The sequence below is a fragment of the Thalassophryne amazonica genome, chromosome 4 (genome assembly GCF_902500255.1).
Source record: "Thalassophryne amazonica chromosome 4, fThaAma1.1, whole genome shotgun sequence".
Lineage (NCBI taxonomy): Eukaryota > Metazoa > Chordata > Actinopteri > Batrachoidiformes > Batrachoididae > Thalassophryne > Thalassophryne amazonica.
In genome coordinates, this window is record NC_047106.1 from 61,018,743 (window position 1) to 61,036,591 (window position 17,849).

General features: G+C 42.1%; 1 protein-coding gene across 1 annotated transcript in view; it reads right to left on the minus strand.

Moving 5' to 3' along the window:
- The window catches only part of siae (sialic acid acetylesterase), a 51,970-nt gene that overhangs the window by 13,586 nt on the left and 20,535 nt on the right, over nt 1–17,849 (minus strand). Inside the window, exons 5-7 of the mRNA XM_034167982.1 lie at nt 16,680–16,848; nt 12,398–12,483; nt 7,484–7,617 (exon numbers count right to left, since the gene is read on the minus strand). Coding sequence (XP_034023873.1) covers nt 7,484–7,617; nt 12,398–12,483; nt 16,680–16,848 — 389 coding nt within the window. The remainder of the gene's footprint in view (nt 1–7,483; nt 7,618–12,397; nt 12,484–16,679; nt 16,849–17,849) is intronic.

Consider the following 17,849-nt stretch of genomic DNA (forward strand, 5'->3'; position numbering starts at 1 on the left):
TGTCTCCCAAGAGTTCAGGCATGACCTCCAGTGCACAAAGAAGCGCAAAATTATGTCTGATGATAGTGCAGAGCCAGGTGTAGCATTTAACAGAAAGGATTGAAACTTTCAATGTTGTCATTAACAAACTCGTGTCCTGTCTCGACCACCGTTTGAACGCATACACACACTTAACCGAGCTATTTGATGTTTTCATGCCTGACAGTATGTCCAACAGTGAGCTCACTTTAAAGGCTAACTCACTCGCTGCAGCATATCCTTCAGATTTGAACATGAGCCTGGCAGATGAACTGATACAATACAAATAATTCATAACAGAAAAATAAAAATCTCCAAGTAAAATGCTCAAAACCATGATAGATTTGGATTTACAGTCAACCTTTCCAAATGTCTACATAGCACTTAGACTTGTTTTGACCGTGCCTATCACAGATTGTGAAGGGGAGTGATCATTCTCCAAACTGACTCGTATTAAGAATGAACTCAGGATTAGGATGTGCCAAAACCGCCTGAACTCACTGTCACTTCTGGCCATTGAATCAGATCTGGTCAGACAGCTTAATTTTGATGAATTAGTGGATGACTTTGTAAGAAAGAAGAGTAGAAAGAAACTTATATAAAATAGATTCTTGTGTTAGGGTTAGTTATTGACAGGTTGTTTATCATTTTCCATTTTAAATGTCATGACAAAATATCTGTAATTAGACCTACATTTACGCTTAAATGTTATACATATTATTATAATATAACAATAATGCATTTGACTTGGAGTGGAAACAGTGAAATTAAATTGTATTTCTCCCTCTAACTGGAACTCCATTCATAGGTTCATGGAAAATTATAATTTTCCAAATGTATCAAAAACTCTCCCCTCCTTTAGAACGTGACATACAGGCTGCCAGTGTAAAAGCCCAACATGGTGTTAGTTTTTTGTTTTAGTTTGTTACAGCATGCTTTCTTGCCTTGATAAGTTTAAATGGCAGAAAATAAAAGAACGTAAGTTAATATAATTAAAGTACCATTACAATTGCAGATTTAAACAAAGTAATTAGTAGTTTGGGCGGCAAGAAGACAAATGGATCATACAGCTAATAGCAAGATTTAATGCAGCCACAACGATTTAAGGGAGGGCAATAGAGTTTCCTTCATCATATGCCCGCTGCGGCACTAGTTACCAAGATAGTCACAAGAAATATTATTTTGGCTGCGTCTTATTTCACGTAGGATGTGTCGTGTGTGTGTTGTTGTATCTTAAACTAATGTTAGATTGATAGCATCACTTATCTCTGACAAGCTGATGCACTCCCATCTCTCAACTAGTAGCCTACATGACACAATGCACGTCTCCAGACAACCACGTGTAAACCTGCTGGTTTTTTTTTTTTTATTGAACAGGGGTTAGTCTTTCTGATAAGATAAGAAAAGCCTTTATTCATCCCACAATGGGGAAATTTCAGTGTCACATCGCAGCATAGAGCAGTAGGAATAGACAGAAGGGCATGCAATAAAACAAACACGTATCCCTTAAAAAACAAGAACTAAAAAAGCACTGAGTGCCAGGTAAAGCTAAGGCTACCATTGTTCAGTTCAATGCTGCACTGCCGGGATGTTATACACTGTCCGGATGATTGCGCTTACTTTACAATTTCTGTATGCATCTTTGAATTTACTTCGTTTTTGGTCGTGTGCATAAAGCTGCACTTTTAAAAGTTGCATTTTCAAAGATTGCATTTAACTCTGGCTACTCCGTTGAGACGTTATGGCTTTATGTGCCACTGTCAGGCAGTAGTTGCCTTTTGGAAAGACATAAAGCAACATACAGCTTCAATTTCTTCACGTTCAAACTAGCACACGTGGTTTGTTTTAATGTATATGGTATGCATTGTTGCTAACTCGTCTGGAAAGGATTTAGTACCGCGACAATAGCATGTAGGTGTTTTTGATGATTTTTATTTTGAACGATTTTTTGGGGAGTGGGGGGGCTCCTCGAACTCTTTGCCCAGGGGCCCAGACTACCCTTAATCCGTCCCTGCCAATTAGCTTCTGATAATTTATAGGCTGCTAACATGTTTTTGCAGGCATAGTGAATAAAGCTTAACAGTTAAAAACATTTGTGAAGTCTGAAATCAAAGATTATAATACCTGCCTGTTGCATGTTTTGAAGCAGACAGCCAGCCATGAATGGTAGAGCTCTATCCTCTGCAGGCAGAGAAGAGCTGACTACCAGACAGAAAAAAGAGGGAGGGGGAAAAAAAAGACAATTTCTCTTCACACCATACAGACTCGCCGGCATATCACACAAGTCATGCAAAGGCAGAAAGTTTTGAGTTCTGGTTAAAATTTTAAACAAACTAATTCCGGACAAGTTATTGAAATTAGTTATCAGTGGCAAGGCTCCTGGGGTGGATGAAATCCGTCCTGAGTACCTTAAGTCTCTGGATGTTGTGGGACTGTCTTGGCTGACACACCTCTGCAACATCGCTTGGCAGTCGGGGACAGTGCCTCTGGATTGGCAGACCGGGGTGGTGGTCCCTCTGTTTAAGAAGGGGGACCGGAGGGTGTGTTCCAACTACAGGGGGATCACACTCCTCAGCCTCCACAGTAAGGTCTATTCCAGAGTACTGGAGAGGAGAATTCGACTGATGGTCGAACCTCAGATTCAGGAGGAGCAGTGTGGTTTTCGTCCTGGTCACGGCACACTGGACCAGCTCTACACACTCCATCGGGTGCTCGAGGGTTCATGGGAGTTCGCCCAACCAGTCCACATGTGCTTTGTGGATCTGGAGAAGGCGTTTGACCGTGTCCCTCGGGACACCCTGTGGGGGGTGCTCCGGGAGTATGGGATCCGGGGTCCGGGGGCCTTTGCTAAGGGCTATCCGGTCCCTGTACGACTGCAGCAGGAGCTTGGTTCGCATTGCCGGTAGTAAGTCAAACCTGTTTTCAGTGCACGTTGGCCTCCGCCACGGCTGCCCATTGTCACCGGTTCTGTTCATTATCTTTATGGACAGAATTTCTAGGCGCAGCCAGGGTGTAGAGGGGTCTGGTTTGGGAACCACAGAATCTCGTCTCTGCTGTTTGCGGACCTTCAGCGTGCACTGGGGTGGTTTGCAGCTGAGTGTGAAGCATCCGGGATGAAAATCAGCACCTCCAAATCCAAGGCCATGGTTCTCAACTGGAAAAAGGTGCTTTGCAATCTTCAGGTCAGTGGAGTGTCCTTGCCTCAAGTGGAGGAGTTTAAGTATCTCGGGGTCTTGTTCACGAGTGAGGGTTGACAGACGGATTGGTGCAGCATCTGCAGTGATGTGGTCGCTGTATCAGACCGTCGTGGTGAAGAGAGAGCTGAGTAGGGGGGCAAAGCTCTCGATTTACTGATCGATCTACGTTCCGATCCTCACCTATGGTCATGAGATTTGGCTCATGACCAAAAGAACGAGATTGCTACATCATCAGATCAGCTATATCTTTTAGTATTAAAGTAATCTACTAATTTTGAAGGTTTTAGCATTTAGACACACATGCCGCAAAACATTATGGGTAAATTAGTTTCTTGACATGAGTGGTTGGTTGGTCGGTAACACACAAATGACTGAAACGTGTGGTGGGTTTTACAAATAAATCTATTTGTAAAAAAAAAAAAAATTTGAAAACTGAAAAATTTGAAAACTGAAAAATGCAGTTTAAGTGGATTCAGCACTTTTAGCGAATCACTAGATGTCAGTATTCATCGCCATGCAGTCAAGGCCTGCTTGGCTGTTTCTTTATTTTACTGTACATTCTCTAACAGTGTTATAGCTCGTGATTCTTAAAATTCAGTCTCAATAGTCATAATCTTAACGGCCCACCAGTATTATAGAGGGATCCTCACTACCCATAAACAGTAATTTTTCCAACAGTATATCACAACTATAACTATAAACAACAGTAATGTCATCATGAAACATCAGAAACATTTGGAAGTACGGAAGGGGAATAAATTAAATGTTTTTCAGCTGTTCTTGTCTTGAATGTCATTTTGTTTAATAATATACTGTATCCACCTGTATTCTACCTCTCTTAAACACTAGTCCTCCAACTTACCGCCACTCCTGAACAAGACCCTGAAATACTTAGACAACTCCACCTGGAGCAATAACTCTCCCCTGACCCTGAGGGGATAATCCACCCTTTTCCAGCAGAGAAATACGGTCTCTCACCTCTGTTTGTATGTGTTAATATGTGTGCAATCACTATAGCACTGGAAAATGAAAAAAAAAATGTGCATGCTCATTTACTAACAGTCAACACTAATGATTATGTCTTTCAATTGCACAAAATCTCTATTATAATAGCCAAGTGGCCTCTGTGTGTGTGTGTGTGTGTGTGTGTGTGTGCATGCGTGTGGCTTTGATCACGGAGAAACTGGAGAGAGCTGACATTTGCCATTTGGTATGCTTGTGTATTTTGGGTCAAGGATGAATGCTGCAAACACAGAAAGTTGATATGACTAATATTTTGGAGGAATTGGCGAGATATTATATAACAACATTATATATATAACAACAGTGAACAATGGACATTGTGCTGCAATGCACCATGGGAGTTTAAGGTTTTTGGGTTTTAAATGTTGTTATTGTGGTTCATGTTAGTTTAACAGTGTTGTTAGTGTTACTGATTTGTTGTGTTTTTGTAGTTCAGTTGGTTTAGTGAATTTAGTTAAGTGCCATATTGTCATTACCATTTGTGAGAACTGTATACTGTGTTTGATGTTTTCTACCACTGTCTGTTTGCGGGTGTGTAAAAATAAAAGCACCTGTTTGAGTGCAGAAAAGACAAAAGCTCTGTGTGTGTGTGTGTGTGTGTGTGCTTGTGTATAACTATGAATGCTGCCAAAACAGACCGTTGATAGGACTAATATTTTTGGAGAAACTACAGATATTAGCTAACAACTCTGAACAATGAACTTTGATAATTACATTCTGGATGCACACGCTGTTCCAGCAGGGGGCGGTAAATCATGTACATTTTAAAAGTGTGTGTGCATTATTTTATTTAGTTGAATGTAAGCACATAATATAATGGTAAATACATTAAAAATAAATGGATGACACAAGAAAGTGAAAACACTTATTTCCATTGTGGTCCACTTAAAAATCAAATGACAAAATAGAAGTAATAATAAAATAATAATGATAATAATGATGATGATGATAAAAATAATAGTAATAATACTACTAATGTGTATATAACAACAAGAACTTAAACAATTTAAAAATACATTAAGACAGTAAATTAACATTAAAAATTATGTCATTAACAGGAAATAAAAGGGTTGAGTTCTTCTAAAAACTGTTGAGGTCTAAGGTTCGAAAAATATTCTGGGTCACACACCATTCCAACTCATTGTAGAAACTTGGCATAATTTATTGCCACCCTTGAAAAATGCCAGCTACCTATTTTATAAATACTACCCAATCTAGAGCCCATGGATCCCCACGGGCAATGCACTAGTAGTATGTATTGTCCATTGAACTGGCAAAGGTTTTACACTGGATGCCCTTCCTGACGCAACTCCACATTACATGGAGAAATGTGGCAGGGGTGGGATTTGAACCCAGAACCTTCTGCACTGAAACCAAGCACATTAACCACTTGGCCGCCACCCCTGCAAGAACTTTGGGTAATGACTGAAAAAATATGGTTTGGTGATACAAGTGGCAGAAATAACATTGGGTATCTGGGCTTACAACCCCTGGCAAAAATTATGGAATCACCGGCCTCAGAGGATGATCATTCAGTTGTTTAATTTTGTAGAAAAAAAGCAGATCACAGACATGACACAAAACTAAAGTCATTTCAAATGGCAACTTTCTGGCTTTAAGAAACACTATAAGAAATCAAGAAAAAAAGATTGTGGCAGTCAGTAACCAAATTAACACCTGCATCAAATCAGATCTGCTCATTGACATTGACCCTATGCCATGGCATTGACCCTATGTGTCTTTTTGCAAGGAATGTTTTTGCAGTTTTTGCTCTATGGCAAGATGCATTATCATCTTGAAAAATGATTTCATCATCCCCAAACATCCTTTCAATTGTCCAAAATATCAACATAAACTTGTGCATTTATTGATGATGTAATGACAGCCATCTCCCCAGTGCCTTTACCTGACATGCAGCCCCATATCATCAATGACTGTGGAAATTTACATGTTCTCTTCAGGCAGTCATCTTTATAAATCTCATTGGAAAGGCACCAAACAAAAGTTCCAGCATCATCACCCTGCCCAATGCAGATTCGAGATTCATCACTGAATATGACTTTCATCCAGTCATCCACAGTCCACAATTGCTTTTCCTTAGCCCATTGTAACCTTGTTTTTTTCTGTTTAGGTGTTAATGACGCCTTTCGTTTAGCTTTTCTGTATGTAAATCCCATTTCCTTTAGGCGGTTTCTTACAGTTCGGTCACAGACGTTGACTCCAGTTTCCTCCCATTCATTCCTCATTTGTTTTGTTGTACATTTTTCGATTTTTGAGACATATTGCTTTAAGTTTTCTGTCTTGACGCTTTGTCTTCCTTGGTCTACCAGTATGTTTGCCTTTAACAACCTTCCCATGTTGTTTGTATTTGGTCCAGAGTTTAGACACAGCTGACTGTGAACAACCAACATCTTTTGCAACATTTTGTGATGATTTACTCTCTTTTAAGAGTTTGATAATCCTCTCTTTTGTTTCAATTGACATCTCTCATGTTGGAGCCATGGTTCACGTCAGTCCACTTGGTGCAACAGCTCTCCAAGGTGTGTTCACTCCTTTTTAGATGCAGACTAACAAGCAGATCTGGTATGATGCAGGTGTTAGTTTTGGGGATGAAAATTTACAGGGTGATTCCATAATTTTTTCCTCAGAATTGAGTGATTCCATATTTTTTTTCCTCTGCTTGGTCTAAAAAAGTAACTGTTACTGACTGCCACAATCTTATTTTCTTGATTTCTTATAGTGTTTCTTAAAGCCAGAAAGTTGCCATTTGAAATGACTTTAGTTTTGTGTCATGTCTGTGATCTGCTTTTTTTCTACAAAATTAAACAACTGAATGAACATCCTCCGAGGCCGGTGATTCCATAATTTTTGCCAGGGGTTGTACACTCCTGGACAGGGTGAGAAGCTTGCCTGTCTGAGAGAGTAGAACCGCTACAACAAAAGGAGCCAGTTGAGGTGGCTGGGCATCTGGTGAGGATGCCCCTGGTCGTCTTACTACATAGGTCATCCAAGCATGTCAAACTGGGAGGAGACCCTGGGAAAGACCCAGGACATCACGCGGGGGGATACCCCAAGATGAGTTACACGACTCATCTGAAGAATGGGAAGCATAGGATGGGCTGCTAAGTGTGCTGCCACCTTGACCTGCACCCGGATAAGCATCAGAAAATGAATGGTTGAATGAAAATCTAGGTGTACAGTACATATTGGCACGCCAGCTCCTTATACACTGAGCTTGTCAATACCTGGACAAATCCAAAGGGGAATTCTTTGGCAGTCTGCTCTCCTGAACCCTGGTGGAAGGTCATTCTCCAATCATCAATCATAGCTGGGAATGAACAACTGTAGTTGTCCCGATTGTAGATAGCATTGGACTCACCTTAGGAAAAACAACACTTGAAATTAACCCGATATCATGAACACCTACATTTTAAATCACTTGAATGCAAAGCACCCTTCCGCACACGTAAAGCTTGTGGTGTTCAGCTTTTGTGGACAGTGTGTTATTGACATGTTTTATATCCATTTTTAATCTTGTTTTAAAAATCTTGTGTTGCTAATTAGACAAAATAGTCTCATGTGCTATATTGTAAAATAATGCAACATTTTATTGCTATTTTTAAAATATATTTTAATATTTTTGGGAGACCATAATTTATTGGTCTGCTTGAAATGGACTCAGATGCCACTACAGTACATTTGACATGATGAATCATTGTATATTTTATTATGCCTAAATATACTCAACAAAAATATAAACGCAACACTTTTGGTTTTGCTCCCATTTTGTATGAGATGAACTCAAAGATCTAAAACTTTTTCCACATACACAATATCACCATTTCCCTCAAATATTGTTCACAAACCAGTCGAAATCTGTGATAGTGAGCACTTCTCCTTTGCTGTGATAATCCATCCCACCTCAAAGGTGTGCCATACCAAGATGCTGATTAGACACCATGATTAGTGCACAGGTGTGCCTTAGACTGTCCACAATAAAAGGCCACTCTGAAAGGTGCAGTTTTGTTTTACTGGGGGGGATACCAGTCAGTATCTGGTGGGACCACCATTTTCCTCATGCAGTGCAACACATCTCCTTCGCATCATCCGTGAAGAGAACACCTCTCCAACGTGCCAAACGCCAGCGAATGTGAGCATTTGCCCACTCAAGTTGGTTACGACGATGAACTGGAGTCAGGTCGAGACCCTGATGAGGACGACGAGCATGCAGATGAGCTTCCCTGAGACGGTTTCTGACAGTTTGTGCAGAAATTCTTTGGTTATGCAAACCGATTGTTCCAGCAGCTGTCCGAGTGGCTGGTCTCAGACGATCTTGGAGGTGAACATGCTGGATGTGGAGGTCCTGGGCTGGTGTGGTTACACGTGGTCTGCGGTTGTGAGGCTGGTTGGATGTACTGTCAAATTCTCTGAAACGCCTTTGGAGATGGCTTATGGTAGAGAAATGAACATTCAATACACGAGCAACAGTTCTGGTTGACATTCCTGCTGTCAGCATGCCAATTGCACGCTCCCTCAAATCTTGCGACATCTGTGGCATTGTGCTGTGTGATAAAACTGCACCTTTCAGAGTGGCCTTTTATTGTGGGCAGTCTAAGGCACACCTGTGCACTAATCATGGTGTCTAATCAGCATCTTGATATGGCACACCTGTGAGGTGGGATGGATTATCTCAGCAAAGGAGAAGTGCTAACTATCACAGATTTAGACTGGTTTGTGAACAATATTTGAGGGAAATGGTGATATTGTGTATGTGGAAAAAGTTTTAGATCTTTGAGTTCATCTCATACAAAATGGGAGCAAAACCAAAAGTGTTGCGTTTATATTTTTGTTGTAGATCCTTGTCATTTGAATGGTGGCTTGCATGAATATTGATCATTTGTCCAATTTGTCATCGTGTTCCATTTACTGTGCAATTTTGGTTCCATACGTTTTGTACCAGACAATATTAAGGTTGGAATATGTGACGCTGGACTGACTCTTTATCATCCTGCATCAAAATCCTCCCTTTTCGTAAAGTGACCAGTCTTCCAAACATTTTCTGGCTTAATTTCATGGAGTGGACGGGCTGACGAGTAGGAAGCGCGGAGTTTCTAGCAGCTGCTGTGGCGCGGACGGGCCTCAACAGCAGGCACTGGAGAGTGAAGGTGGTGGCGGCGGCCATCACCATCAGGCCTGGTTTTGGCTGCAGTCATCTACCGGAAGGCCTGGGCTCTGGCTCGGTCTGTTCAGCCACTATCCAATGGCGACGTAACATTGGGGACGAGCCCCTTGCAGTCGGTGTAGTTACTGCCCGTAAGGTAAAACCTTTTTCTTCCCAACTGTTCAGAATGCCAAAAAAGCCATAAGCAGTGAAGATTTGGATGAGATCAAACTTGCTTGGTTTATTGAAGGAGGTTCGTGATCTCAAAAAAATCTTACAGGAGAAAGACAATAAAATTAGAACACTGGAAAATCATGTCGATGACCTTGAGCAACAAATGAAGATGGAGGAAGTAACTGTTTTTTCCTCCAAGGACATCCACATTAATAGTACTGATATTGCTGATTGCCATTCAGTTTCAAGAAAAGACAAAAAGTCTAAACCGGTTATCATCATCCGGTTTGTAAACAGAAAGTTTAAGAATGAATTGTTAAGGCAAACAAAAAACCTGAAAGGAACCGAGGTGTGTGTATGTGAATGAACATTTGACAAAAGAAAAATACGGAGATTGCAGGACAAGCCAGAGTACTTCGTAAACAGAAAAAATACAAGCGACATGGTCTAGGAACTGTAAAATGTGGATCAAATTAAATGGAACTCCGGAGGAAGCGAAAGTCATAATGATACGAGGGCTTTCGGATTTGCATAATTTTAAATGATTGCTCCTTAAGGAGGAAAATGTTCTTTATTCTAATCCAATTACATTTTTTCTGCGAATCTGATTGGTTAATCATGTGACATATCAGGCGTATAATATCTGTGGAACAGTGGCCAAAGATGTATTACTCCGCGCCCTGACCGGTGTTCTGATGAGATGTCATTACTGTTGAATGTCATTCAAAGGAAAAGGAACATGCACTTTTCTCTTCCATGCTCTACCACTCTTTCATTCTCCTTCAATGCTTCCATGCTCTTCTCTGAACTTCTACCTCTCTTAAACACTCCTTAGTCTTAGCTCATGGCTTTTGTTTAATTGTTTCTTTAATGTCATTGTTTATTTCTGTTGCATAAGTTCTGTTGTGTGAGGAACCAGTTTTTTAATAACCTTTAAGGCCTGAGTCAAGTCCTAGCTGAGTTATTTCAAATTAAGAGCGAATTTGCAAGCCTCCAAATTATTCATTTTCTGCTTAAATGCCAAAAGTATTTTTGTGAACTTTAATTTTTCTCCACAACTTCTTTGCCAAGCTTTGAACTTTCTCTAAATTTTTACAAAGACTTTAAATTGATTTTCCACAAGTTTTGGAAACGTTCATCTTGGGTCTTATGATGAACCAACTTCTACGATACCACCAAACTATCACGTTTGTTCCTGCTGGAAAAGTGAGCCAGATCGACGCCTGTACTCATCTGGGAGACCCAACCGTGACACAGGTCAATTAAAGAAGGTCAGAAAAAGGCTCGACCAGGAACCAGGCCGAATCTGTGCACTCCACCCGATCCCTAGGACCCAGATAAGTGAACCTTCAACTGTTCTGATGGTCTTTGCTGTCAGTGATGCAAAGTGGCTTTCTTTGTTTAATTTTCTTAATAGTAGTAGTAGTAATAATAATAATAACAATAATCCATGAACCCAAAATTCACCACAAAATTCTAACCAGGTTTATTCTTATTTCTATATTTAGTGCCTTGCTCTTTTCTTTTTCCTTGTTTTTCATGTCTTATCATCAACATATTGTCTCAGTAATAAAACTATGAATATACCCATTTTGTCAAAATCTCAGTCACATTTGTTTGTACCTTTACATATGTAAATAAATCTGTAAATATTATGCCAGTTGTTTGTCTTGTGTCCAGTTGGAGACAGATGTTTAATTAATCGTATCCAGAACTTATGACTTTCAGATCAAAGACTGATTAATATCGACCATAACAATTTTGGCTATGCTCATACGTAGGTGGTGCCCCTTTCAAGGTATTTCGGAAAATATCAGATTTCATTAAATATTGTTTTAACTTATATTTGCTACACCACAGTATCAAACTATGTTTCCTCTCCTTTTTAAATTGTGTTATTAACAACTGAACAGGTCTCAGCTTCACTATATCTAAATTCTGAGTGTGTTAGTGAAGCATAGGGCTAGCTGATGGGAAGCGCTTTAGTAACATCTCTGCTGCTCTGTTGATTTACTGCTGGTGAACTAATACCTTAGGTGCTGTTATTTCTGGCGTGTTTCTGGTCTTTCAGTCTGAGTGACACTGCCAGATGCGGGGACCAAGGACACGGGAGTCTGGTGCTGCATGTTGAACAACTGGACATGGACTGACCTGTATTACGTGGATGACATCTACATCTGGAATTATGGTGAACTGCAATGTCCAACAGGAATCAAGACCTTGCGACTTTGTGGGCTCGGATCTGAGATGGACTCTAAATCAACATAACATACTGACTGTGTTGTCTGCATTCTGTTCATTTTTTTGCACTCTGTAACTTTTAGAATGACCTAAGCAGCCTGAGTCTGGTCGGTTTGAGGTTTCTTCATCAAAAAAAAAAAAGATACAGTTTTTCTTTACCACTGTCACCTATGTGCTTGCTCAGAGGTGTTGGTAAGGTTGAAGTGCCTTGGGATGACTTTGTTGTGATTTGGTGATATATATAAATACATTGAATTAGTTGTTCACCTATTGAAGGCTTATGGCTGCTTTTGTGGTCAAAGTGTTCCTTGTTATGTGTACTGTGATATCTCAATTGCTCTGTCCATTATATGATCTCAAGAGCCCAATCTTGTTGATCTACCATATAGCCTGTGGTACTAAAAATAATGAGGATGTACATACATTGAATTGTAAGGTTATTATCTGCCGAAAATACAACATGGTATCAGCATATGTTCAATATTAATGATTCAGACTACGACAGAGCAAAAAAAAAAAAAAAAACTTGGACATCTCTCCTATTAATGTGTTGCTGAGTTGACACGTATGCAGTTTGTCTTACCTTGGTACCAGATGGCACCTTTAAGAGTCATGTTGACCAGTGGATGTATCATTGAATTCCACAAGACAGAATTTACCTCGTTCGAACTGAAAAATGATAACGTGAAAGAATGAGCAACAGCGTACGTACATTTCAGAATAAATGGGTGATTCTTTAACTACGGGCACTATTGGCCTTGTAAATGTAATTTCCACCACACCACTGCCTTACAATATAAAGCGCCTTGGGGCAACTGTTTGTTGTGATTTGGCGCTATATACATGTGCTCTGATGTCACTGTTTATCTCCATAGAAACTACCCAAACAATCTTTCATACAAACTGTTAAGGGACATTACAGTGTTGTGGTGGAAATTACGGCAATAGTGTGGGACAACTACATTTTGTTTAAAAAAATCACAACAGTTGTATTATATTGAATACCCCAATTATGTTTTGATTATTTTACTGATATTTTATTCAGAGATATTTTAAAACATTAGAAAAAACATTACCATTCATTTTTATCATTGAAGATCAAAAGTCTGGGTGTGGGACAAGCACAAAACGGCAATATTTGTGTTGTATGGCTGGGGGGCCTGGCTGCCTTTTTGTTTCTGTCTTTTGTTTTTCCTTCCAGGTGGCTTGCATTTGGGACTGAGTGGCTGTGTTGCTGAGGTTATCAGGACCTCACCCTGATCACCTGCGGCTCGTCAGGACTCACAGCTGAGGTGCATCTATATGGATTGGAACATGGTGGCATTTAAGACTGGAGTATACAGTGTGTATTTGCCAGAGACTCGACCTTGTGACCAGACGGGTGAGATCGTCGTCTCGGGAGCCATCTCATCATCAGTGGATGCAGAGAACGTCCAGGGTTTGATGCACGGTCTGTGAAAGAGGAGGGGGTGAGGTCTCACGCTCGTCAGCACACTTCCTGAGGTACGTTAGATTTTGTGACTAACATTTATACAGTCAGTAAATGTGGTGTCCCTCACACCTTTTTATATTGAGCTGTATGTTAGTCATGTATCGGCTTCCACTGCAGTGGAGTTTTGTGAACTGGATGTTCCATGCCTGCAGGTTGGGAAGCTGATTAGTAATTAAGCCAGGAAGTGTTTGCTGTTTATGTACACCTTTGAGTGGTCTCTCTGTGTGTAGAGTGTGGACTCACATAATGGTTCCTTCTTTCACAGACTCGGTTTGTTGCGGCCACCTGGGGGGTGTCGGCGGGGTCCTTGGGTCCGAACAGCTTCTGGCTCCGGACCGTTAGCGCTGCTGGGAGCGCACCACGCCAGACCGCACTTTGTATCACTGTTATGTATTCAATTCAGTTAGCCTTTGTACCGTGCTCTGCTTATTTCATACTGGGTCCTTCAAACGCTGGTCGGTTCTCCGAGCTGCGTCCGACACATAACAGTAGTCTCTGGCCAAACATCACGGACCCAGCGGTAGCAGAGACGGTAACGCGCCGGGAAGGCGGCAGCAGACGTTCAGAAGTTATCCGGATCAGTTGCGGGTGCTCTCCGCCCGGATGGTGCGTGTTTGAGAACCCATTACTGAATACTGATTCGTGCTCTCTTGCAACCGTGTTCCTGTGTTTGTGCCTTATCCGTGGGTCGTGGTGGAGTGTGACTGGCGACGGCTTCGCGTCGCACGTCGACCGGATAAGAGGTTTGAACGGGAGCTGCAGGAGTGAGTCTGTAATGGGTGAACGCGCACGGCGGAGCTCTGTGGCACGGGTCGCGGTGCTTCCTGTGTTACAGTCGTAGCCCCGTTTCCCCGGGTAATGATAGCTACTGCGTCTGTTGTCAGCTCCGGTGTTATTTAGTTGAGCACGTTTTGGTTGTGTGTTGCACACAGCTGCGCACGGAGATGCAGCTCGTTTGTTTTCTGTCACCAAAGGGTTTTTTTTTCATTTTTAGCACTTTGGCTCCCTCTTTTGGTGACTTAGTCACATTACCGTTAAGCTCTTAAGTTAGAACAGGTGTGTTCGATTTGTTTGAGCTTAACGGTATACGTCACTTATTTGTTTTGTGTTAGTTCATTTTGTGTGGGTGTTTTTTGAGTTGGTTTTTGTGTGGGATTTTATTTTTTGTTTTACACTATTTAGTGTCTGGGGGCGTGACCTTGCAGTTCTGCCAAAAAAAACAAAAAACAAAAAAGGACCCGAGCAACCTTATGTCAGTCTGTTAGTCTTTCTTTTTTTTTTTTTCAGTTTCACCTCCCAGGGTTTGATGGGACGGTCCCCTGGGGGGTCATGGGGGGGGTATTTGGGTTGTTGTTTTTTCTTTCTTTTTTTTTGTTTTGTTTTTTGTTATGCCCTCTCTTCTCCTCTGGCTCCAGCCGTGTGAGCCGTAGTGTCGGCGTTGCTGGAGTGGTGCAGTTAGGTTGTGCTGGGCGTTTCCCAGGTAACCTCTGCACCCGGGAGGGGAGGGGGGGGTTTGGGGTATTTTCTTTTTGTTCCCTCTCTTCTCCTCTGGCTCCAGCCGTGTGAGCCGTAGTGTCTGCGTTGCTGGAGTGGTGCAGTGTGGTTATGCTGGGCATTTCCCAGGTAACCTCTGCACCTGGGGGGGGGGGGGTGTTTTCCCCCCAGTTTCCGCCCTCAGGGTTTGACTGTGGTGTCCTCTGGGGGGGAAAGGGCTGTGGGTCCATCTAGCCATAGACGGCCGGGGCTGGGTCCGTTGGTTGTGAGGGGAGGCATCTCCTGGGGTTGACGAGTGGTCCTCTGGGAGGCGCTGGGAGTCCCCGTGGGTGACGTTGGATCCCAGAGGGCCCTCGGCTGTGGTTATTACTCCTGGAGCTGGCGGGAAGTCCTCTGGGGGGTGTTGGTCCCTACATGTCGTTTGGGGGGGGGGGGGGGGGTGTTTTAGCGCTTTTATTTGTAAGCTTAAGTTTGGGGTTTTTCTTTTCTCCTCATCCCGGGGTTTGATAGGACGGTCCCCTGGGGAGGGGGGGGGGGGGTGGTTTGGTTGTTTGTGTTTGTCTTTTTTGTTTTATGACTAATGACCGCACATGGTTGGATAAAGGCTGACCGCACAGGTTTAAGAACTCCTGGCCACACCTGTGCTAAGTGACTGACTGAAACAAAGGCAAGGATGCAGCCAGAGGAGAGGACATCAACCATTCTGTTGGAAGACGAATGCAGATGCAGTTTCCAGCCATGGTCCCTGGAGGGGGGTGTTTCTCCTGGGCCAGGTTTGTGTGGTCGCCGGGAGGCTTCCCGTGAGGGTGGGGTACTGTTGTATGGCTGGGGGGCCTGGCTGCCTTTTTGTTTCTGTCTTTTGTTTTTCCTTCCAGGTGGCTTGCATTTGGGACTGAGTGGCTGTGTTGCTGAGGTTATCAGGACCTCACCCTGATCACCTGCGGCTCGTCAGGACTCACAGCTGAGGTGCATCTATATGGATTGGAACATGGTGGCATTTAAGACTGGAGTATACAGTGTGTATTTGCCAGAGACTCGACCTTGTGACCAGACGGGTGAGATCGTCGTCTCGGGAGCCATCTCATCATCAGTGGATGCAGAGAACGTCCAGGGTTTGATGCACGGTCTGTGAAAGAGGAGGGGGTGAGGTCTCACGCTCGTCAGCACACTTCCTGAGGTACGTTAGATTTTGTGACTAACATTTATACAGTCAGTAAATGTGGTGTCCCTCACACCTTTTTATATTGAGCTGTTTGTTAGTCATGTATCGGCTTCCACTGCAGTGGAGTTTTGTGAACTGGATGTTCCATGCCTGCAGGTTGGGAAGCTGATTAGTAATTAAGCCAGGAAGTGTTTGCTGTTTATGTACACCTTTGAGTGGTCTCTCTGTGTGTAGAGTGTGGACTCACATAATGGTTCCTTCTTTCACAGACTCGGTTTGTTGCGGCCACCTGGGGGGTGTCGGCGGGGTCCTTGGATCCGAACAGCTTCTGGCTCCGGACCGTTAGCGCTGCTGGGAGCGCACCACGCCAGACCGCACTTTCTTTTGTTATTTTTTGTATCACTGTTATGTATTAAATTCAGTTAGCCTTTGTACCGTACTCTGCTTATTTCATACTGGGTCCTTCAAACGCTGGTCGGTTCTCCGAGCTGCGTCCGACACATAACAATTTGCATATAATGATGCTGAAAAAAGGTGAAAAAGTCATCATAGACTACTAGAACAAATTTCTTAACACACTTTCATTGTAAAGATAACTATAAAAGTGTGAAATTCCCCTTTTTCTGTTTTTCATACAATATGATCAAAGGACATAAGTGCTCGTAGTCTAAGAATCAGCCAAATGCGAACTGAATTGTGCTGCTTTTGTCTGCTTACGTGTCATTGGGCAACTCCAGTCCACATTGCTCTAGCGCTCTTGAAGACGACCAGGCTTCCACCACAGTACCACCCCAACAGGATTGTACCAGTCCTATGGGGTACTTCAGCACCTCATACATGTAACGACCAAAGAGCCAGCACACTGCAGAGACTGGAGCCAAACCACCTGGAAATACCTCTGACTGTTTAATATTCAGTGGATGTGGTCATAACACAGAACATATAAATATAAGGAAAAAAGTGACAGATGTACATTATGCTTATAATAATAAAACACATATTGAAATCACTACGCAATGGGGATCTGCCAGCGTGATGTCATGCAACTCACTATTGTGCTTGTGTGAAACACATGACAGGAAATCAATAATACAGCTTTGCTCTGGAGAGGAGCAGAGATGGAATTTTTTTTAAAGATGTGAAATTTCAGCTACAACTTACCAGAAAGTACATGCGAGTGTTAAGCCCAAGATTTCACCTGTTTCTTTTATGACAGTTTTCTTCTGTTCGACTCTACCAAGAAGCTGTGACTACTGGTGCAACAGACAAAAGTTGCACCATTATGTTTCTTTAATCCCAGCCACAAAAGCCTGTAATTTCTTAGAGCTGTCATGAGTGTTTTGGTGGCTTATCTCACTTGTTTCCTTCTTGTACGGTTGCTCACTATTTGAGAAATGCCGACTTCAAACAGGTTTACCATTGAGGGCCGTACTCTTTGTGTTTCATAGTGACAGACTTGTCTAAAGAAAACTTTAGACAAGTCTTTAAAAGTGTTGATTTTTATTAAAAACCATCCTTGTCTGAAAATGGAAGGACTGTATATTCTAATAACAGACATAATTCCTAAATGGTTAATTAAATATTGATTATTTTATTGAGTAATGATTGTTTTATTTTTTTACTTTACTATGATAGTCTACAGTGGCAAAAACTACAAAACCTCCCATTGTTCAAATACATATGGCCCTGACTGCGAGTCACTGTTAAATTGCGAAAATAAGCTTTTAAGTTCAGATATGAAGAATCCCACTTTTTTGTTGTTGTTGTTTCCAGACACTTTGCTTGACTCTGGGTTGTACTTTCCTGTCCAAGTGCAGAATGTGAAAGTGCTGAAACTAGCTCTCGGGCAGATCCCTATTGTGCAATGACAGCATGCAATAAGTGTAA